Source organism: Mus musculus, chromosome 1 (genome assembly GCF_000001635.26).
Source record: "Mus musculus strain C57BL/6J chromosome 1, GRCm38.p6 C57BL/6J".
Lineage (NCBI taxonomy): Eukaryota > Metazoa > Chordata > Mammalia > Rodentia > Muridae > Mus > Mus musculus.
In genome coordinates, this window is record NC_000067.6 from 167222514 (window position 1) to 167245278 (window position 22765).

General features: G+C 50.8%; 1 protein-coding gene across 6 annotated transcripts in view; it reads right to left on the reverse strand.

Annotated features, from left to right (window-relative positions):
* Positions 1–381: 381 nt before the first annotated feature.
* Uck2 (uridine-cytidine kinase 2) overlaps positions 382–22765 on the reverse strand; it is a 63039-nt gene continuing 40655 nt past the window's right edge. For 3 of the 6 annotated variants that reach the window (XM_030243724.1, XM_006497040.4, XM_030243727.1), the window contains 6 exons: positions 14976–15135; positions 14090–14186; positions 12179–12321; positions 7380–7477; positions 5219–5267; positions 382–4008 (listed from right to left, as the gene is read on the reverse strand). In XM_030243724.1, the coding sequence (XP_030099584.1) occupies positions 3869–4008; positions 5219–5267; positions 7380–7477; positions 12179–12321; positions 14090–14186; positions 14976–15135 (687 nt within the window). In that variant the 3' untranslated portion in view covers positions 382–3868. The remainder of the gene's footprint in view (positions 4009–5218; positions 5268–7379; positions 7478–12178; positions 12322–14089; positions 14187–14975; positions 15136–22765) is intronic. The other 3 variants (XM_017312968.2, XM_030243728.1, NM_030724.3) reach the window with 2 other exon arrangements.

The window sequence follows — 22765 nt, forward strand, 5'->3', positions numbered from 1 at the left end:
ACATGCCCCACCCCGCTACCTTCCCTCCCCCGACCCCACCCCTAGCTCACTCCACCTAGGTTTAGTTCTCCTTTTCAACAGAGAGAAGTGGGTAGGTCTGGAAGGCGGCAGAGGCTACACAAAGGACATCAGTGAGAACAGTGTCAGCGTTCCTAGAACCTCAGCCTCCCAGAAACCATGTGATAGGGAGTGCAAGGTAACTAACCCTGGGAGAGCCCTGGGAGTCTGTCCCACACACATCCCAAGACCAGGACAGGAGGCAGGCTAAGCACCCCTGCTTCCTCCAGAAATGCAAGGCCCAGCCCTCCCTCCGCCCAATTCTCACAGCAGGCTTCGGAGACTGCTGCTAACCAGGCACCCACAAAGGAGTGAAGAGTTGAATTCATTGTTTTTATTTGTCTTTATTTACAGCCAAGTACATAGGGTGTGGTCATTTCATAGCACGAACAAAGGCAGGGCAGTAAAAAGCAAAGACGGGAAGAGGCAGCATCTTCCAGGGAAAGAACAGCCTAGGTCTCTAGCCACCCAACCTTGCTCTGGAGGCAGGGCTGGGTAGGAACTCACTGCCCGAGAGAAACAGGACTCCGCTGCTGAAACTCGGTCACCTGTGGCTGGCACCGTGAGAACACAGCAGGACCAGAGCCAGAATCTTAAAAGGGACTTGTATACACTACTAGATGCATCCAATTGTGCCTTTCCAACCTGCCCTCTTCCTTGTCCTGACACAAAGAGCATACAGCAATGGCCCAGAGGAAAATATGAACGGCAAAGGAGACAGAGAAGGCCAGCTGGTCCTTCGAAGAAAGCAAGGGCCTGCATGTACCAGGGGCTGACCCCAGCCTCAGGAAATCAGCCCTTTCTTTGGACTCTTGGACATGAACAACACAGGTTCCAAGGGCAGTGAAAAACATTTCCCTGCCAGAGACTGCATTCCTCTGCAGCAGTGGGGGCTTTGAGGCCAAGGTTGATCCGGTCTCCACTTTTGACTACTCAGGGGCACTGACCCAGCGGCCTCCCAAGAGACTCACCCTGGAGAGAGCGAGCTGGAGCCAACTTCCCCCACGGTCTGAGTAGTCACCGCTAAGTGTTCGTTCGGAGACAGGTGACTTGGCCACTGCCCTAGCCCCAAGGCATGAACCTGCTTCACTCCCTTCCCCAGGCCTACTCTACCCAAGCTAGATCAGATGCCTATCTTTTTCAGCCTCGGGTTATCCAAAGAGAAGTCAGGGGGGCGGGGGGGGGGGGGGTTGTATTACCATGATGAGGTGTAAGGCTGGACCTTCCTGTGACACAAGACTCAGAATTTTCGTTTCCTAAACACTCAGGCCAAAGACGTCTGTGAACGGGTGGGGGAAGCAAGCACCATTGGGTGGCTCTGAAGTGGAAGGATCTATGCACCTGTGTTCAAGGTTGTGCAGCTCTGCCCAGCTCGGCTTCCTCTCTAGAACAGCTCTGAGTCCCCAGATGACAAATGCCATGGCTTCAAGATCCCTTTACCTCCCTACTCGACAATGGAATGGCAAAACCAAAACCTCAAGGCTCAGACCACAATGTTTCCCGTAGAGAAGGTTCAAATGCACAATTGGCCAAAAAGCTGGGCGGCGGTCTGGAAACAGTACAGCGTCCAGCCCTTCCCTATACCCAGCAAATACTGCTTCTAGCCAATCCAGAACTTCCCACGGAGATAGGGGTAAGGTGGTCCTACAGCGGTGTCCAAGCTGCAACAAGTGGGCTGCTCAGAGGTTTCGGAGGCTTGGTCCCAACACCATGGGTAGATGAGGGAGCAGCTAATAAAGGCTCAGAGATGGGAAGAATCCCTTTTCCACGGCAGTGGGATAGACAGCCAAGGCACGAAGTGGTTTGGCACCTGGAAGCTTCAAGTAAAGTTGAGCGTGCTACCCACTGAGCTGCCAAGGCTCTTGTACACAGGAATAAGTTTTTCCCATGAGCACATGCAACATGCAACACCGAGGTCCTTGTTCTTGGGATCTGAGGCCAGGTCCTAACCTACCGTTTTCTAATCTCAGGATTTCACGAAGTTGATGTGATAAAGACTGCTTCCCCAAATACTCTAGATGGATCTGCCTTGGTGAGTGCGCCTTCCCCACAGGCTCCTGAGCTGAGAGCTCCCTGCTCCAAAGGCAGCTACCAGCATATGAACTTGCTACAGAGCCTGCACCTCGGCCCCCTACTGCCTCAGAAAAGTGACAAAGCTCTGCTGAGGACTGGGTTAATGACACCTAAATAGAAAAACGGAATTGAAGGCAAATTTGAATCCTGATTGGGGAATCAGACGGGACAGCTCGAGGGAACCTCGGTGCGGTTTGTGGAGTATCAGAGTAAGAGCCTCAGTGGGCTCCAAGTGCTACTCAGACATGAGGCTCTCCCATGGGTTGAGGGACTAAGCATGTGACCCACAAAGCGCAGGATGGTGACCACCAACGTGACAATCCACGGCTCTTCTGCAGCCAGCACAGACTGAGGCCTCTACCTCACACCTGTCCCTTCTTGCTTGGTCCCATTCCCTCCAGCTGTCTTCTCAGCAAGCCATCCATCAACCTCCTCTAGGCAGGAGTCAGCACCAAGAGGAAGTGCTCAGAGGAGCTGAAGATCTCTACCTTGGGCATCTTCAATCTAAAACCCCAGCTTAGGTACCCATGATTTAACTACCCTCCCTTAACATCTTCTAAGAAATAACTTCTCTTCTCCCGGCCCCTTCCTGCTAGGCAGCCACCTTATTAACACAGTGACAGTGTGGTTCAGGAAATCATCCTGATGCTGCTGCTTCAAGAGAATCTCTGGGGGTGAGGCATTGGCTGTCACCTCCCAATACAGCCCCAGCTCAGACGAGACAAAAAACTATTGCCAGCTCCATGGGTAGAACTCCTGGGGCAACCTCAAATAAATGTCAGTGGTCCATACCAGATGTCGTTAACCAAAGCTCATTAAGATAAATATTCTTATCCAATAATTTGTCAGGCAATTGGCCAGCTAGTTCCTTACACTCTCCAGGAGACAGAGTCCCCTCCCACCCCCTTCTCTCTTTTCGCACAGGATGAGACCCTAAAAAATCCCCACCTGGAAATTGGAGACAGCTCTGGCTTCCTGGGGAACAAAGATAGCACAGGAAGAAAGGAGTCATGGAGGTGCCCAGGCAACCAGAGCGAGGCAAGAAGGAACGGCAGACAACGCAGACAGACTGATCTTCCTCAGTGGGCCTCTTCCCTGAGATTGAGGTGAGTTGAGATCACACTTAATTTCAACTCCAAAACAAAACAGGAAAAAAAAAAAAATAGAAGTATCTCCCTCAGCTCCAGTTTCAAGGAGGTGGCATCTGACAGGGGAGCCCTTGAGGGTTGAGTCCCATCCCCACTGAGGCCCAGGGTGCTGAGAACAAGGGACATCAACCAATCAACCACCCGACTCCCGTGGCTCCCCGGTGGCCAGAGCACAGAACACTGACTGCTGAGCGGGGCTCCAGGCCCGACACCCACGCACAGGTTCCTACAGGATACTTATGGCAAACAGCTTTACAGTATCTGTACAGTTACACAAAAATAGATCCTTTCTTTTTATATAGACGTATGTATGTGTGTATTTATAACTGGTTACACGTTGGGTTCATAATTAGGCATCACCAGTACTAGTTGGCACAGTTTGTCACTTAAGCTCAGGGTCAAGTTCCATCAAGATTTGCTGTTCCAAAGTACAAAAAGGCAGAAAGGGAAATCAAGGCATTTCATCTCCGTGGTGTTTTCTTAAATACAGTAATTTTCTGAGGAGGCGTATGTACAGGTGACCAGAGCCTCTCGACCCCTCCTGTGTCTTGGAGCTGGGGGGCTGGGGTTTGGAGTCAGGGGCACGGGAGTCAATGTGGTCGGCTGCTGGACTCTGACGCCTGCCTCTTGCGGGAAGGGGTGTAGCCGTTGAGATAGCCGTTCGTCTGCCGCTTGGAGAGCCCCCCGTTGAGGATGTCCTGGATGTGTTGCACGATGAGGTTGATGGCCACTGTGAGACAGAGACCGGCAGTGTTAGGGACAGCGGGGATGCGGCAAGGGCACACGGGCGGGGCTGTGAGGACAGTCTATGGGTATGGACGGGCACGCAGGAAGCAGAGGCAAAGACTTCCAGGAGAGTGGCCCCAACCCTTGAAAGCAAGTCTTACCTAACCTTCTCCAGAGCCTCCAGCAAAATATTCTAAAAGGGCAGGGAATGATAGCCAGTGAACAGACAACTACTGGCAATCAGTCAGAGTTCCCACCAGATGAAGCAACCCAGAAATTGTGTGGATATGACTGGAGGTGGTCTGGTTTTGGGTTGTTTGTTTGTTTGTCTTTGGAGGGTTGGGGCTGGGGTTAGAGACAGGATTTTTCCGAAACACTTGACTGTCCTAGAACTCCATAGATCAGGCTGGCTTCAAACCCAAAGAGTTGGCCCTGCACATGTCTTCTGAGTGCTGGGATTAAAGGCACGTGCGACCACCCAGCGAGAGATGGTTTTTAACACCAATTACCTCTAAGTTCCCTTTACTAAGGACCTACCAACTTATGTCCCCAAACTGCAACAATATCAACAATACAGAAGGCTCTTCTTCCCACAGAAGGACGAGCTGTGTTAGCATCGGAAACAAACTGCATACCTCAGCCAACTGACCAATGCTAACAGCATCAACAAGGGTGTGTGTGTGTATGTGTGTGTGTGTGTGTGTGTGTGTGTGTGTGTGTGTGTGTGTGTGTGTGTGTGTGTGTGAGTGACAGTGGGGTATGTATCTGAGTATATAGGGAGGCCAGAGGAAGATGTCAGGTGTGTCCTTCTCTATGACACTCCACCTTGTTCCCTTCAAATGGTCTCTCACTAAACTGGGGACACAGTTACGCTGGCAGACAACATGTCCCAGCAACTGTCCCGTTTCCAGTCCAAACACTGCCAGAGTTACAGGCACAGGTACAGCCATGCCCAGGATTCTGGGACTTGGTATGTTTTGACAAAGGTGGTCTTGGATACCAGGTGGCCACATGTCATTACTGGGGTGGCAGCTGAAGGGAGTCTGCAGCTCTTTCTGTAAGATTCCCTGAGTATGTATGTCTACACACATGACATACATGTGACCACAGATCTGTTCCCAGACTACCGGACCCTGTAGAGTCATCACAATTGTGCGCCTATTAAGAGCGGTGTGAGCAGGTTACTGGGCACAGGACTTCCCACAGGCACTCACCGAGATTGTCGGCACCTCTAGGAATGATCACATCGGCGTATTTCTTTGTCTGTAGAGAAAGATATTTACATCGAATTAACCCGGGCGTTCAGGGACAAACCTGAGTCCCTCTCCAAGGGCACAAGGGAGGGAAGGGAGGGCCTAGCCTGCCCCTGGCAGCAGCTTGAGGCTTTGAAGGCGATGCTGGGGAAGGAGAGGCCTAAGGAAGTACCTTCATGGCTTGACATGTGAGTGAAGGGAGAAAGGACGTGTCAAGTATAGCCCATACTAGGAATAGCATTAATCAGAAAAACCCACACTTAACCGGCTGGAGATGCAGCTCAGGGGGAGAGCCCTTGTCTAGTCTAAGACCCTGGATTCCACCCCCAACGCTCACAAAACAAAGCACCAATAGCTGCACTTAAAGGGGATCCACCTACACCTTGGGTTTTTAAGCAGTCTGAGGGGTGACGCTATTCACACTAGCCCTCAGATAAAGCCTCGGAAGGGAACACCCTGCTGGCGACCAGCTTCTCTATCACTGCAATAGTTTACAAAGTGAAGCTATGCTCCTGGTGTTGTGTATTTTGTTTGTTTACTGAGATTCCATGAGCCATATTAGCAGTAAGCGCATCCTAGAATATGGCCCTGCCTTTTCACACAGTCCGTGAGCACCCCCTTGTATGCCCGAGAACCCTCACTCCTGCCAACTGCTGACCACAGCCATGACAACCTCAGACCCCAGACCTTTCTCAATGATGCGAAATGAACTGCTCTTCCCCGAGCAAGGAGTAGCTGGACTGTGGGGATGAGCACAGACAACACTCGGCCAGAATCTTCAGCTGGCCTAGACCTGAGTTAAACAGCAGGACAGGAACACACACGGTTGGCTCCCAAATGGTGAAACTCTTCTGGCTTCTCAGTAAGTCAAAGAGTGGGAAGGTCCTCCGGTAAAAGAGACGAAAAGGATTTCACAGCCCTTCGGCCCTGGGAGCCCTTTCCCAGAAACCTGATCTTATAACCTAACCTTCAGACTGGCAAACTTACTCGGGCTTACTCAGAAAGTCCAGCAGTCCCCGACTGAAAACAAAAACCAAGCCTGGTGTAGGGTGAAGGTCTAACGGACTTAAAGCAGGCATGTTGAGGAGAAAGGGCAGAAGGCATTTATTAGCAAGAAGAGATAAAGCCACACTTACTGTGAAGACCATCCCCAACACCACTCTTCCCAAACGACCTCGCTCAAACCGGCCTAAGCTCCAACTTCTCTCTTTCCTAATTACAGATAAGGAAGGCCTGCTTTGCCAGACCTGCTCAAGCCGGGAGGACACAGTGACTCTCCTAACATTCCTTCCGCAGCTTCTTCCCTTCTCAGGACCACATCACACCCTGAGTCTCGGGCCCCATTTGGCCTCTCCTGGGGAGATGTGTTTCTCTGGCGGATTATAAGCTTTGAGTCAGTCCCCTTCGGTTCTCAGAAAGCCACCTCACAGGGAACTCCCAGGTCAACTCTCAGGTCCTCCAGAGGGCATACAGCTGTGCCAGGACACAGGCAAGGAAGAGGATTCTGGCATAGCCCAGCACTCCCTAAAATGAACCAACTGTCACAGTGCCTCCCTCCACGACCCCTGCACCCACACTCAGCTTTCTGGAGTCTCCAGCCGGTTAAGGTCTATCTTGGATGTGAGCTAGCTTCAAGCAAAGGCTCGATACCATAACCCTTCCAGGCAAGAAACGCAGGTTGCGCTAGGAGATACTCAGGGCTAGAGTAACCTTAAGAGGAAGAGGGGAGAAAGACAGCAGGACGGAACCCAGCCTGCTCTCTCAGGACTTCAATCAGGTGCTCACTCGGAGAGGAGTAAGATCTGAGCTGCAGCTGAAGCCCAGATGAATCCAGCAATCTACCATCACAAAGCTAGAGCGAAGGCCCAGCAGCTAAACGCTCTTATCGTTCTCCCAAAGGACCCAGCATAGGCCTGGCGGCTAACAACCATCTGTAACTCCAGTTCCATGGGATCCCAAGCCCTCCTCTGGGCACTCCATGCATGCGGTACACAGACATACACAGGCAAAAACACCCATACACATAAAATAATAATAATAATAATAATAATAATCCTTTAAAGAAGATGAAATCATTAAATATCAAGATTTACATTTAGCAAAGACAAAGAATACAACTCACTGGCAAGCAGAATTCCTCAAAGGCAGGCTTCACAAACGTAATGTACTGTGATAAAATCTGCTCAAGGTCCCTCCCTCTTTCGCTGATGTCCCTCAATACTGCAAGAGAAGGAAAAACAAAACACAGAAATCAAGAAAACGGTTCGTGAGGGAGCAGACCGGGCCCATGCAGGTCGCCCGCGTGACTGAGAAGCCGGACTTCAGGTTCTTGACCTGGGATGGATCAACAACAGATTTAGGAAAAAACAAGTTGCGTTAAGTCTTACTACCAGCAAATTCTACTACGGTGTGTTCTCGAACATAAAAGGCTGCCTGACCAAGACCAACAAGCAGCTTTCTTGTCACAAGCCAACAGAATTTTTACAAGAACCAGGAAAGAGCAGGGCGCCCCCACTGAGTCCGACAACAGGGAGCAGCTGGCAGCGGCTGGCGGAATGCTCACCAGTGTTCCCAAATCCACAGCAACCACCACCACCACCACCACCATCCCACCCCTCAACCCCTGCCCACCGGGGTGGAAAGCCCTTTCTGCTCACCTCGGGCACAGAAGTTTGCGAATAGAAATGCCCCCGGTGAGTTCTCTCCCATTCCAGGCAAAAGTAAGCCGGAAAACGGAGGAAGCCCAGATGGATCCAGAGTCACCGCCTTCCACGTCTATGATCTCCCTCAGTCCCTCTAGTCAGGGACCTGCAGCCAGCACTTTTTAAAAACCTGTTTTAAGGGCCAGACTATCTTGGTTCTGTCACTGTGCTCTGACCTCCCCAGGGCTCAGTTTCCCTTAGAGAAGTGAGGTAGGAAGGAGGGCCTGTCGACCAACGCAGCCCTCTGCACAGCTGTCATTTTTTTTTTAAAGATTTATTTATTTATTTATTTATTTATTTATTTATTTATTTATTTCTTATATGTAAGTACACTGTAGCTGTCCTCAGATACTCCAGAAGAGGGCATCAGATTTCGTTACGGATGGTTGTGAGCCACCATGTGGTTGCTGGAATTTGAACTCGGGACCTTTGGAAGAGCAGTCGGCGCTCTTAACAACTGGGCCATCTCGCCAGCCCCAGCTGTCATTTAAAGCTGACTATTAACATGCTACGTTCTTTATCTGCATTCCCAGGGATTACCAGATCTCAGCCAGGCCGCTAAGTAGTGATGTGTGTGTGTGCACATGCGTACACGATCACACCCGCACACGTGTGGGCACACCCCACACAGACCTGCTGCTGCTGCTGCTGCTGCCTGCAGGCCAGACCTGGTAACTTCATCTGTCATAAGAGAAGCCGGTGAGTCATGCAGTCAGCTCTGGGGGGAAAGTGACCCAGCAGGACTGCGTGGCTCTCTTTATCTAATGACTATGGATCTGGAGGAACGTGACCTAGATGGGAGTCCTGTCCCTAGAGACTCCTGCTCCTGTGACCTTAAACAAGTGACTTCTCCTCTTTTGGGTCTTCATTTCCTTAAACAAGAAGCTGACAACGTAACATCCTGATTATAACTGGGGGAGGGAGGAATCTCACGGAGCCTATAGGCTGGTCTTGATATGGAGCAGAGGATGACCTTCAACTAACTCACACACCTGCCTAAACTCCCGAGAGCTGGAGCTGGCCGCTGTGCTCCGTTTTCACGCAGTGCTGGGGAAAGAATCCAAGCTTGTGCCCACTGGGCAAGCAATCTATGAACCAAGCTCCATTCCCAGCCCCGATAAAGCTATTAGTTAAGATGACAGGGAGGCACAGAAAATCTTCGGCATGGCAGCTGGCACACGGTAGGTTCAACAAGCCTACCCTCCTGTGACAACTGCAATACCGGCACAACCTGGAGGGGGCTCCTCAAGCTAAGACCAGCCAGTGAGGGGAGGGGGCAGGGGCCGCAGGAGTCCTGCAGAACCCCAGACAGCTAAGGCAAGGTCCGGGAGAGGCCAGTAGAACACAGACACATGCGATGCGTATTTTAAAGGGACAGATGGAAAAGAAGAGTCACAAAGACACGGGTCCCAGATATTGAGGACATACGATAACAGAAAAGGCACTGTCACCCAACGCCCTAAGAGCCTTCAAAGAAGTTGTCACCTTAAACAGACTAGGATGGCTCCATGGCCAAGGGCAGGCCGGGGTCAGCCAGCACACTGCATTTGAAATGCCCTGCTCCTTGGCCACTGCCAAGAAATGGAGCCAGACCAAAGGCTGAGTCAGAACAAGATGTTGGCACAAACCGGAAACTCCAGAAAAACCAACACTCCCACCCCACCCCACCCCAGCCCAGCCTGAACCCCACACTCGGGTTGGAACAAAGCAATGTGCAGGAAGCTAAATGTCTGCTAGCTCCCTGTCTGGCCTAGAGGGGCCCGACAGCGGCACTCTAACCGCCCAAGCCTCTAACTGCCCAAGCCTCGTTTCTGCTTAAGAGCCCACCAGGAGGAAGGAGCAGAGAGAGAAGCACTCAGTAAATGCAGAGAGTAAGGTGATCTAGCGGGGCCTGCGGGATTCTAAGACCCACTTCTCCCTGGCTGGTATGTCAGACACCTAGCACACATAGCCTAGGTTAGGAATGATGGGTGGAAACCTGGCACCCAGCTCTCTCAGAATCTTCTCCAGGCCTCTATCTGCTCCTGTTACTCACTCACTGTCCCCCCGACCCTGAAGATCCCTGCATCCCAAGCATACACCAAGCGTGATTTGTGTCACACCTTGAAAGAAGGAACTTGTAGAAATGACAAGTAAGAAAACTCCACAAATCCACCAGGAAGGGCAGGGCTTTGCAGAGGGGGGACTTGTAAAAACACATCTGAAACAAAGAGGCAAGCAGTCTGCCCAGGCAGCAACGGGCAGACAGTCACTGACCAAGGAGAACCTCGGGGGAGCTGGGTGCATATGCCTTTAAATCTCAACCCTTGGAGGCAGAGGCAGAGGCAGGCAGAGCTCCCAGGTTCCTCATCACTTCAAGGACTTCCCATAGTCATATGGAGACCCTCTCCCCATCCCAGGCCAGGAAAGGGAGGGAGACGGTTTTGGTCAACCTGGATCCTGATGACCGGATTTTAGTCAGAAGCCAAGACTTTACAACTACTCCAAATCTGATTCTAATTTCCTAGGCGTGTTTAGCCTCCTCTGAGGTCTCTCTAGGATTGAGTCCCACCTGCTAGGTCAGTTAGTAAGCCAGTCAGTCAAGACTCTCCCGAGGCCCAGCTAGACTGCAGAGAGGATGCCAGCCCCTCCCCCTGACCATCACCTCCTGCGCCTCTGGGCACTCTCCCTGCAACATCTCTAATCTGTCACTGAAGGACTCATCCCCGGATGACTGTGTGCTAGGAAAAAATAAGGTTCAGACACAGTCTGCCCAAGGCCACACATCTGATGCGCATTGAAGCCTGAGTGTTAGCGCATTGAAGCCTGGCTTTGATTTATTATTATTATTATTATTATTATTATTGTTGTTGTTGTTGTTGTTATTATTATGTACCATGTTGCCTTTGGCAACCATAAGGTGAGGAAAAGTGCTGCATTTGTAGGTCAGGTGACGAGTCAGATGCACTGAGAGAGGAGGGGTCCATCAAGAAACACAAGCCTGCCTGGGTATCACTAGAGCCACCACCGTCACTAAGCCAGAAGAGGGATCTGCCTGCTGGAACTAAGGTCTCACCCACCAATCTCCCCCCATCACTTACGGATACTTTTGTTGCTTCCCAGAGCTCAAGTGCGGCTCCAAGTGAATGTGCACCCCATTGTTCCTTAGCAGGAAAATCCCTTAGGCTAGCTTCTCTCTGTTCCACAGCTTCCATGGACAGCTCTTGCTGAATATTATATAATATTGGACTGGAATGTCCAATAACTCACATATCTACCTACCAGGATCTGTCTGAAACAGGGTCTAAGCTGGCCTTGAACTAGCTAAAGATGACCTTGAACTTCTGATCCTCCTTCCTCTACCTCCCAGGATGCATTAGAGATAGAGGACACCTGCTCACGTGATGCTGGGGATGGAACTTAGACTTCACAGATGCTGGGCAAGCACTCTGCCCACGGAGCTGGGAGTGCTACATCCCTAGCCCAAGCTACTTCCTATCTATTCTCTCTTGTATGCTCCATCCACAAGCTACTCTCAGAGCAGGCCACTGTTGTGTCTATAGGTAATGAGCACTTTCTCTAATTGCCTGCACCACAATCGCACCTCATCCCTATGACCTAACCCCTCACCACCACCACACCCCCAAGCCTCCCACTGGAATCAAATGGCTTCGCTCAGCTCCTCACCCAGTTAGTTCTGTGGTTTCTGAGAATGCACAGATTCAACAAAAGCACAGGTCTGCTCTCAGGAAGCCTGGTGGAGAATCTGCTCCAGGGCTGGCTCGAGGGAATGAGAGCATGAGGAAGCAGACGGTGGGAAAAGGGACAAGGCACTGCAAGCACAGGGTCTCTGTCCCCAGATGCCCTAAAGTTAGTGACTTCCAAGTCCAAGGCATCTCTTGTTGATGTCTTATGGGGGAAAAAGCCATAAGCATTTAAACTAGACGATTCCCAATGAAACTAGCCTTATTTCACCTTTGTGACCGAACAAGCCTTTCTTTGCCTAAACCGTAACGTGACTAATCCCTTCCTAGATATCACCAAACACTAGGTAGCAGGATATCCCAGGGCTGGGCTGATATAACTGGGCTGAGTCACAGGGCCACACAGCTGCATTAGGAAAGGTCCAGGCTTCACTTCAGATCCAGGGAGGGTGCCCGCCACATGCCTCTCCTGGGCTCCCATCTATCTGCTCCCAAAGTGGCCACCAAGAGGGCCATCTGAAGCTTACAGAACGCACCTCGGCGAGACAGACGGGTATCCGCATCTGTGTCCACAAAAAGCTTCATCTGGAACAGGTCTCGGACCTCCTGGGAATAGAAGGCTAGGATCCCTTCGAAGAGCACCACGTCGGCGGGGTAGATGGTGACCGTCTCCTCTTTCCTGCAAAGAGGGGAGCAGTGATGGAGACAAATGGCCAGGGAGCCACAGCAAGATCAGAGCATCTGCTGGGCTGCAAATCCGGGTTCTCTCCCGCTATAGACCGGGAGGGGCTTGGCTCCTAGCCCCAGAGGCCTCAGGCCATCACCATGCAGAGGAGGAATTAAGAAGGCTAGGACAAACTAGTAGTGGACGTTCTTTAAATAAAACGGGTTGAAGGATGCAGACAGAGACAGAGTTTTTCTGAAGTCCTCTCTAGGAATTCTGTCATGCCTTGCACTTCTCCAACTTAGCACTCTGAACTTTTAAGAGTCAGATATTCAGTTCTTGCTATATACTCCTACCCACTGCTGTACACATTTCTACCTACTCTCCCCTACCTGAGGCAACCCGAGGGGAGCAAAGAGCCAAGGGAAAGTGTGTGGAGTGGAGGGAGGGGGGAGAGTTCTGGAGTGTGCTGTGGTGAGCGAGAAAGCCCTGGATGGAAGTCCAGAGTTCTCTGTCCACCTCTTCCAAGGGCCCCCATGATGAGTGACAGACAGACACAGCTCATTCACTCACAGGGCTGGGCCGCCCAAGGCAGATCCTTCACAGTGGTCCTGGGATGTGTCTGAACAGACAGGCTGCCTGGGGCCCTTCTGCCCCATGCCCCTCCAGTGCACTCTTAGCCTTTGGTAAGATGGTATCTGCCTTACACCTCCTTACAGGCCCCTACTGCCTCTCCTGTTAACACTGTACAGTCAGCTAACATTGGCAAACCACTCTAAGTTAGGGGGTACTTAGTTCTAATATTCTTCTATCCCTCATGTGGCAGGATCTGGCCCCACCAGAGGCACTGGGAGGGCACTGGAGCCCCACTGCATTTCACTGCACGGGGAATTACCCTCTCATCTTCCTCCTGTCCCCACCCCTGCCACACCCTCGTGCCCTGGGTTATGAGAAAGGCACAGGCTATGTATATGTGCACTGTTCTAAGAGCTCAGGATGCAGGACAGGATAATGCAGAGGCAGGCACTAGGCTTGTAATGACAGGAACATCTGGTAAGAGATCTAATTTCCTGTCTTAAAAGAATTCAACTCAGGAGAATGAATGGCACAGAGCAATCAGAAGAATGGAAAGCCGGTGGGAAAAACTTTCTAACAACCCACAGATAAAGACTGGAGCCTCGACAAGCTCAGGTCCAAGAAGCCATGCCTGGGAACAGGCTGTCTACAAGTTCAGCTTACGCTGTGGAGCCCCAAGGAGTTTTTTATGTTAACCCAGTTCTGAAGACTCATATCTGGCCAACAAGAGTAAATATTCCGAAATGTATCCTCATATTAGGGCAAAGAGTGAGCTCAGATTCTAATTATGCCCTAGGATGGATGCCCACAGCGGGGGCTTCAACAGCGTCTGTCTGGATCTAGATGTCTGCATGCTGACTGCAGACTGGGAACTAGCTTTGGGGTGTGGTATGATCCCGATGGCTCAAACCCTCCACACTCTCCAGCTACAGGTACAGCCTGAGAATGGAGAGATGTTGCTTTCTTCTTTCCCTGGTCTGCCTTTGGTCCTGCCCGTGATAACCTTTTTAAAGAGCAAAGAGTCAAAGATGCATTCCACAACAAACACACGTGCCCAAAGTTCAACCCCCTCCTTCAGAGGGAAAAGGGAAACGACCCAAGTAGTCCACGAAATATCCTCATGAAGATGGAGAAGGAGGCAGAGGGCACACCCGGGATGCTCGAAACCGCAACGGCTCACAGCCTCTGGCCAGCCTGGCTCGCTTACCGTGAGTGGGAGACAAAGTCGTACACGGGGATCTGGACGGTTTTTCCTTCGGTGATTTCTTTGAGTGTTTTGAAGATGAGTTCGTTGTCAAAGGCATCTGAAGGAAATCAAATTATTAATTAACACAGCTCTTGGTTTTTAAACTAACCTGTCCTAAAATCAGAACAAACTTCACACCCCGTATGTTGCCTCTCCAAAGCCAGTGTCCACCCGTGACAGAATATAAACACTCCCTGGATCTTAAAACAGGGTGTGTTAAATGAGTTCTGGCAAACTGAGCTGTTTGTTACCTGCTGACAGCCTACACTTGGTGCTGCCATGGCCCCTCCCATCTCTCCTCGAAGGTCAGCTGGGGGCCCTGGGATTGGCTCAAGCTAAGTGGAAAGTAGACCGGGACTAGGAAGAACTGCAGTCCCATGCCAAGCAGGGCTGACTCCCAACAACGAGAAGCCCAGACGACCTGAAGGAGCACTGTGCTGATCTAAGCTCGCAGCAGAATTCACGTAGGGGTCCACGTTAAGACTCCCATCTCCCTTCTTGCTGGTCACCAAGCAGACCACATGGGGCAGGGTGGGGGTTGAGGGGTGGGTGGAGATGGTACAGGCTGCTACACATCAATCAGAAAGGCCAGTGGTGTGTTTGCTCCGGGGGCTGACCCATCTCTACCCAAGCTTACATGGCTGGCATTCATTCGATTCAATCAGCTCTCTGCAAAATATCCCAAAACCCATTCTTTCCTCTAAGCACATGATAACCCTGCAAGCTGGTCATTAGGCCCCTATGGTATGTGTGGACAGGAGGAACAGACTGGGAGAAGCTAAGCCTCGTGGACACAGCCACCACCCGATCCACCTTCAACACACACATCTCTCAACTCCCAACTCACCCGGGTGATCAAAGTTGAATTGGCCCTTGAGGGCTTTGGCCTTCTGCTCTGAGGTGAGGACTCGGTAGAAGCTATCCTGGCTCAGGATCACCACCTGCTTCTGGTGGTAATCCACCTCATTCTGCCCCAAAAGCTGGACGATCTTAGCACAAACGGAAGACTGTGAGGAGAGAAGACGACAGCCAGGAGTCAGAGGTGTGTGGGAGCACAGGAAGTGCACATCTCGAGGCTGGCGCCTCCCTGAGCTCTAGTAATATACAGTCAACTAAAACGGTAAGACAGTGCCGAGGTGGGGGTGGGGATGGGTTTGGGATCTTGAAAAATAAAACCCCTCTAAGACCAGCCTGCTGAAAGGAAGGTCTAAGGAGCCCAGGGTCCCTTCCTCCTCCTCAGCGCCTGCTGCTCTGAGAGCTCCATGCTGTAAGGTGTGGAGAGTGGCCCTGCCTCCTCTCTGCAAGCTGGTGAATGAAAACGGAATGCCAAGTATCGCTCCATCTTCAAGTGGAACTGATGGTATGCTGACAGAGCAAAAAGTGACTACGTAAGCACGGGGCACTCAGCGCCTACACAGCCTCATCAGTGGGAGCGAGAGCCGGAGCAAGGGCTATGCAATGTGGCGGACAGGCTGGAATGTCGGCTCTGTGGCTGAAGTGCTTGCTGCTCTTCCAGGGGACATGAGTTCCACCCCCAGCACCCAGGACGGGTGGCTCACAATCACCTGTAACTCTTAACTCCAGGGAAGCCAACAGCATCTTCTGGCTTGTATAGGCATGCAGGTAGATATAAACAGGTAATGAAGCCTTACTTAAATAAAACAGAAGCAGACTGGCAAGATGGCTCAGTGGGTAAGGCACTGGCCACCACGCCTGTAATCTGTGGTGGACCCGTGAGGCAGAAGAAAAAGAGTGAATGTGGATAAGCTGTCCTCTGACCTCCACAGACATGCACATACATGCACATGCATGCACACACTAAACCCAGACGTACAACAAAATAAAAAGTGTGTGCCATTGATTCTAGCACTCTGAGAGGAGAAGGCAGTTTGAGTTTGAGGCCAGCCTGGTCTACAGAGCCAGGCAAAGCTCCAGGAGCAAGCAACAAACAACCTGACAACTCAGAACTGACACATAAGAGTTACCAGGCTCGGCTTTGTTCTCGAGCCTGTTTTGCGAACTTTGCCACCTGACTTTAACAGCAGAACACACAAACCAAAGCACACACAAGTTACAATTCTTATAAACGTTGTTTGGTTTACTGGAGCCTGAGAACAGTAAGCCACTCATTGCACCGCTCTGTATCCGTCAGACTGTTCTGTGCAGCACCACGGGGCATGTTTGTCACGGAACCCTCGAAGGAGGGACAATAGTTTGCCACAGTTTATTGTTCCTAAGTCATTTTCCCTCTTGTGACACTTTTATACAGCTAAGCACTTGAAACTACTTTGAACTTTTATTGGAGTGTATATTTGCTCCCTGAGATGCCCCCACACACACCGCTGCCCCCACCCCCAGGAAGGTAGAGCTTGCATGTCTGTCTCTAACTGCAAACACCCAGCATCCAAGTCAATGAAAGGGACTGATACAGTTGCAGGCCTGGAATCTCCTGATTCCTACATTCAAAGGTGGTGAGAAAAGTCTGTGCTGCTCACCTTTTCTGGGACACAGAACTTTCACAAAGGCATGTGTACACTAACTATACATTTTTTTGAACAATTTTGCCCAAGTCTAGTAAATGTTTTTGATCCATAGTAATAGCACACTACCACCAAAGTGTATAAAGCTAGCATGCCTGACAAGAAACAATTTCTTTCCCTTGATCCAGCTACAACCCTGAAAAAAAAAATCTGATTGGCAACTCTTATGAGTAGGCTAAAAAAGTTCGCCATAAAGTGCAATTCAAGGGCTTTGGTGCTCTTCGTAATTCCTGACTGGAACAGGGCTGTTTCATGAGATGGAAGTCACTAGTACAGGAGTTCAACAGCTAGTGCTAAGGTGGGGGTGGGGGTGGGGGTGGGGGTGGGGGTAGGGGTGGGGGGGTGCAAGGCACAACAAGGTGCTGGAGTCAGGACTCTAAGCCAGGGCTGGAACAGCTCACAGCTATCTAACAGCCTGAGGGAGCTTGCGTGCAGCCTAGTTTTGTGCATCTTCATCCTCTCTGTTTTTCCAAGGTAGACTTTCTCCAAGTAGTCCTGGCTATTCTGGAACTCCTCTGTAAACCAGACTGGCCCGGCTCAGAGAACCAAGTGCGGGTACTAAAGGCATGCACCACCTCCACAGATTTCTCGCACTTCCGCAGGCACTGGCAGAGAGAGAGCTCTGGGCAGTGTCCAGCCGCAATGCACCGCATCCTTACCTCACTGCCTGTGTTAAATGTCATAGCATTTCAAATAACTAAAGGCAGGGAGTGGTGCGTCTACCAAAAGAAAGCTCAAAGTGCGTACACAGAAGTCCCAGTTGTTGGGAGCCAGCATCGAGGACGACAGGCTGAGCGCTCTAGATGTGTGGAACAACGGCTTCCTTTCTCAGAGACACTCTCGGTGGCCCTCGGGGAATCGCCAGAGTGTCAGTGAGTCGCCAGAACCCTCCGGCTGGCAGTTCCTAAAAGGGCAGATGCTGAGCCTGCTGCAGATTCTGGCCTAAGCAAAGGCTTTTTCTTTAAAAACCATCCTCACTCACACACAAGTTGGCTCTCAACCACCCAGATACCATCTGCCTATTCTACTTCTAGCAGTGTGTCTTCCCGGGCCTAACCCCCTTCTGAGGCTGCGGGCCAGTGCCAATACTTCTGAGCACTGGGGACTGTTGTCTCTTTGTCATATGCCCTCCAACCCCAGGATGTACACAAGGCCAGGGCTGGAGAGCTCTGTGGCCCCAAACCCTTGGGTGGGTGGAAGGCTGATGGGGGGGGGGGGGTCCCTGCAGCCTCACAAGGGACATCCTGGCTAAGGGCCACTCTGTCCAGCATGCCACAATCCCATCAAGTTGTTGAGGCTACTTCAGAATCAGGGGGAGGGAAGCCTAGCAACCAGCCAGCCAGGCTTAAAGGAGCCAATCAACAGGCAGATTCATCATTTCCATCCCCTCGGTTAACACTTGCCCTGACCTCAGCTGACCTCATCAGCTGGTGGTGGGAAAAGGCCAAGCAGGGACGGCCATCTGGCCCCTTCGCTCTGGTACTGCGAATAAGTCATACCAATTACTCTTCAGTCTTTCCCGGTTAGTATGATTACTAAGTTCTATGGTGTCCATCTCAAGAAAAAAGAAAAAAAACATCATGCCCCCCCCCCCCAGACATTAGGTCACTTTTTTGGGCTCAGGGGGTGTTCCTCACACAACTCACAGGCTCTAATTTACAGGCATGAGAACATCAAAACACCCATCATTTGCTCTGGCCACAACTGAGAAGAAAATTCAAATCTGTTGATTCTAACGGGAGCAAGCCAATCTTGTGGCCACGGCAGAGAGGTGTCCACTCGAATGCTTCCCTAGAGTAGCTGCAAGCCATCGATATAGGCTTAAGCGTGGGTAGCCCAAAACCATGCAATGCTAAGCGGGCAAACTAACCACAAAGCGGACCAACTGTGTGCTCAAGACACAGACAGGATCTCAATGAGAAACTTGCTGAACTGCTACAAATGCATGAGGTTCCCCAGTACCCCAAAGAGGCCACAGACCATTCCAATAACCCAAGAATCAGCTGTGGCTCAGCTTTTACCCCAGGGACTGGCCAGGCTGTACCACAGAGGAGCTGGAAGTTGGGGGGGGGGGGGCACGGCGGTGTCTCAGTTCAGCAGAGGTCCTTCTCTTTAAACCCGGCACCTGTAAAGTGTACACCGCTCCTTTTTAGTTAGCATCGGCCATGATTTGAACTATTCTCTCCTAGGGTCTATCCTGACCGACACAAAACTCTTAAATACTTAGTAGAGGTGGCTGGTTGTGTGTTCCGAATCTCCAGCCCTGAGCATTAACGTTTTCGGCCCTTCCTTGCGCTGCGTCATCATGCTAAATTCTAGTCACATTAATATGTAGAGGTCTTAAGCGAAAGGTTTCTGGAAGCTCCTTAAATAATTAAGTACTCCCCCCTTTTGTCCCTCCTAGTAAACACTTGCTAGCTGGAGCTTAAGCAGCCACCCTGAAGCAACTAAAGATAGACAGTAGCTAGACAAAGTAAGTCTGAGAGTCAGGGAACCACAAATCAGATAAAAGAGTAGGAGCATGCTATGTTCAGAATATGTCCTCCAAAGTCAGGCTGGACGTGTATGTGAATCTGACAGTATCAGAGGTGAGGGTACTGGGGGAGAGGGGAGAGTTCTTGACACACTGAGTATAGGTGTGATTTACACATGCACACCTTCCCACCAAGTTCAGGTGACGGTTGACCAAAGCTACAGTCCTATCTGAGAATAGGAAATTTAATGCTTTTTAATGCTTCCAAAGAAAGGGGGAGGGGGGGGGAGAATTGGAGGGAAAAAAGAAAGAAAGGAAATGCCTCCTGTAGGGCATTTCCCTAATTAGTGACTGCTAGGGGAGGGCCCAGGCTATTACAGATGGTACCAGCCCTGGGCCAGAGGTCCTGGATATTATAAGAAAGCAGGCTTAATAAGCCATGAGAAGCAGGCCAGTAAGCAGCACCCTCCATGGCCTCTGCATCAGCTCCTGCCTCCCAGTTCCCATCCTGACTGCCTTTGGTGATGAAAACTGATGCCAAGTGTGAGCCACATAAGCCCTTCCCTCCCAGGGTTGCTTTTGGCCAGTGTTTCATCACAGCAACAGTAACCCTGACTAAACCCTGACTATGACACAGAACCTGCAGCTAGAGCCATCTCAACCCTCAACCCAACCTATGACGTGGGTGACACTATCCTCTCTTACCTAACTCTCTGAGTCACAGAGAGGCAGAGTAAGTGATTCTGCCTGTGACCACACACTGCAAAAGCAGCTGTGCCTGGCTCAGGACAGCCTGGCTGAGGGTGGGGGTGGGGGGGGGGTGCTCATAATCACTGCACACCTGCCAGGCCTGCCCCACTTCCGAGCAGACAGAAAGCCCCGGGACTCTTCAAACGGGTGCAGTGCCAATGTGCTCAGACCCAGCATCGCTGGGGAGACTCTGCAACCCTCCTTGCAGGCTCTGCAAAGCAAGTGCTTGCTGGGCCTCTCGGGAAGTTAATTGTTCTGATGACTACTTCACGATGGAGGGAAAGGTAAGCCACTGCTGATTGTCGACAATTAGTTCTTTTGGTTAAAAGATGTCTGAGCACATGCTGAAGGGGGCACAGATGGCTACTCTAGGAAGCAGGTGAGCCACTGCTGTGTTCTAGGGGGAAAGGAGCGAGCGAGGTCACAGCAAAGCATAACACAGGGATTACTCCACTTGTGCTTAGCCTCGTGCTGTGAACTCAGAAGGACCAGGCTAAGAATGGCAGCGTTCCTACCCTCTTATCCAGCAAGAAGCTAACAGTCCTGAGTTAGTCATTAGCTAGGCAAGAGTTAGCTAGCGAGATGGCTCAGTGGGTAAGAGCACTGTCTGTTCTCCCAAAGGTCCTGAGTTCAAATCCAAGCAACCACATGGTGGCTCACAACCACAAAAAGGACAAACACTGCTCACAAAGAACTGAGGTCTAGGGTCATCCTGTCTGGTCACCAGCTGTGCAGAGGCAAACTCCCCTCGTACAGCAGAATGCCAGGATTCCGGTGGTCACACTAACCCTCACATGAGGTAACAATGACTCTAAACAGTCACTCTGCAGAAACGACTTCAGCCCTTCTGTGTAAAGAAATGAATTCTTTCTGCCTCCACTTCCTCACCCTCCGCCTGAATACAGAATCGGTGGCCGTGCCTGGGCTTGCTGCTGCTAGCTTTGGTGAATCTGCTAAGTCCTTTCTGAAGCTCGAGGCAGAGGGCAGAGATCACACTGGAGGGTCAATCATTCCTCTCACTTCAGGACACAAGTGGGGCTGGTCCAGCTCCTTCCCCTCACACAGGGGGATTAAGGGACAAACTGGAGTGGTGAAACTCAATACTCAAGGTCGCTTGCCCCCAAGGACACAACATCTACCCATTTGCTCTCACCTGGCTTCTTCTACACAGGGAAGACGCCTACAACAGAGGTGATGCGCTGAGAAGTGAGAAGGCAGCTGACTGCCTCTCCTGTTTATACAGCATTGAATCACAGGTGGGCGGGGGCAAGAGAGGGTAAATGGCCAAAGTACATAATATGCACCTATAAAAATCCATACCCATCATCCTGGACAATCAACACACTTGTGAACAAGGACAATGAAAGGCAGAGCCGTGTCAGTGGATCCTCTGAAGATCTTCCAGAGGGAAGGACCACACGGACAGACAAACAGTCCATGTACACAGACAGACCAAGAGGGGGTGCTTAGGTGAACACAGCCTTTGTTGGCCTATTCTTCCACTCCATGCACAAGCACTGGAAACCCAGAGACCTGCCCAGGAAGGTTATTTTCAATTTCTTCTTTTGTTCCCATCCAGCATCAAAATCTAATGCCCAAGTCTAATGCCCTAGTGCAAGGTGGCAGAGGAGAAACTGTGTGCCAAGCACCTCCCTCCCTCCCGTCCCTCCATCCATCTCTTCCTTTTGGAGTCTTTTTTACTCTCTTTGAGAACAATTTATCATTCGATCTTCATAACTTCTGACAAGACTTCAATTGCTTTCCTGGCAGTCGGTTCCCGAGGACGCTCCCTTCCTTACCAGTGTTCCTGGATCTGCCATTCATCGCTGCCTCCAGGCTCCCAAACACCTACAACTTCACACTCCATATAAAAACTAACTCACGTTTTAGAAAAGCAAAACACAGAGATAGTACAGAGATTGGAAGTTGCTTGGAGTTAGGCAGGAGGGAGGAATAGATGGGTAAATGGGGACTTAAGGCAGGCAAGTTCCCCAGTTACTAAAATAGTGGGCATGACCAACGCCACTGAACACACACAGCACCAAGAGAGATGTGAACAGTGGGCTTCAGTGCCAGTGGGCCGCTGTAGGTTCACAAAGCAAAGAATGTACCACTGGGGGGCGGGGGGGGGGTGGTGCCTGTGGGGGAAAGGAAGGGGAATCGCCTATACTTGTTCAATTGTAACTACTATCTGTTGCTGCAATATGTCCACAAAGAAGCGTGTACACAAACGTTCACAGACACTTTCTTGTTAGACTAGAAAAACCCCTGGGCAAGAGAACAGGATCTGGGGCCTGAGTGGACACCCAACATTCCCGTTGAGCTGTTTCAAATCACTTTGGCTCAAGAGTCCATCCCTAGAAAGGCGGGCTCACCTTAAGCCATGCAGAAGACACAGGCCAAATAATTAGTCCTTGGACGAGCAACAGAGGGCAAAAAGCAGGAAAAAGCTCACTGGTCAGCCAAGCCAGTCTCTTGAACTCAGTGAGAGACCTCGTCTTGAAAGACAGGTAGATCAAGGGAAGACACTCAACAGCAAGTTTGGGCCTCCCCACACATATGCACACGTGTGCATACAACACCATACACATACATATGACTTAAACAGTAAAGCTCAAGAAATTCTTGTTGATATGATTATATTCACCTTAACATTTGGGGGAAAAAAAAAGGCCTTCCCAAGTCATAGATTTCTTAATCTTTTCTCCATTTCATGTCCTTTTTACTACTCAGTGGTTCCTTCATCCTTTTGCCTCCCCAAAGTATCAAACGGGTCAGAGGAGGCCAGAAAGAGGGCAGCAATTCAGCAGCTCCAGATGCTGGAAACAGGCCAGACCCTCGGTGAGTACAGAGACCTGAGAGGGTAGGGTGGTA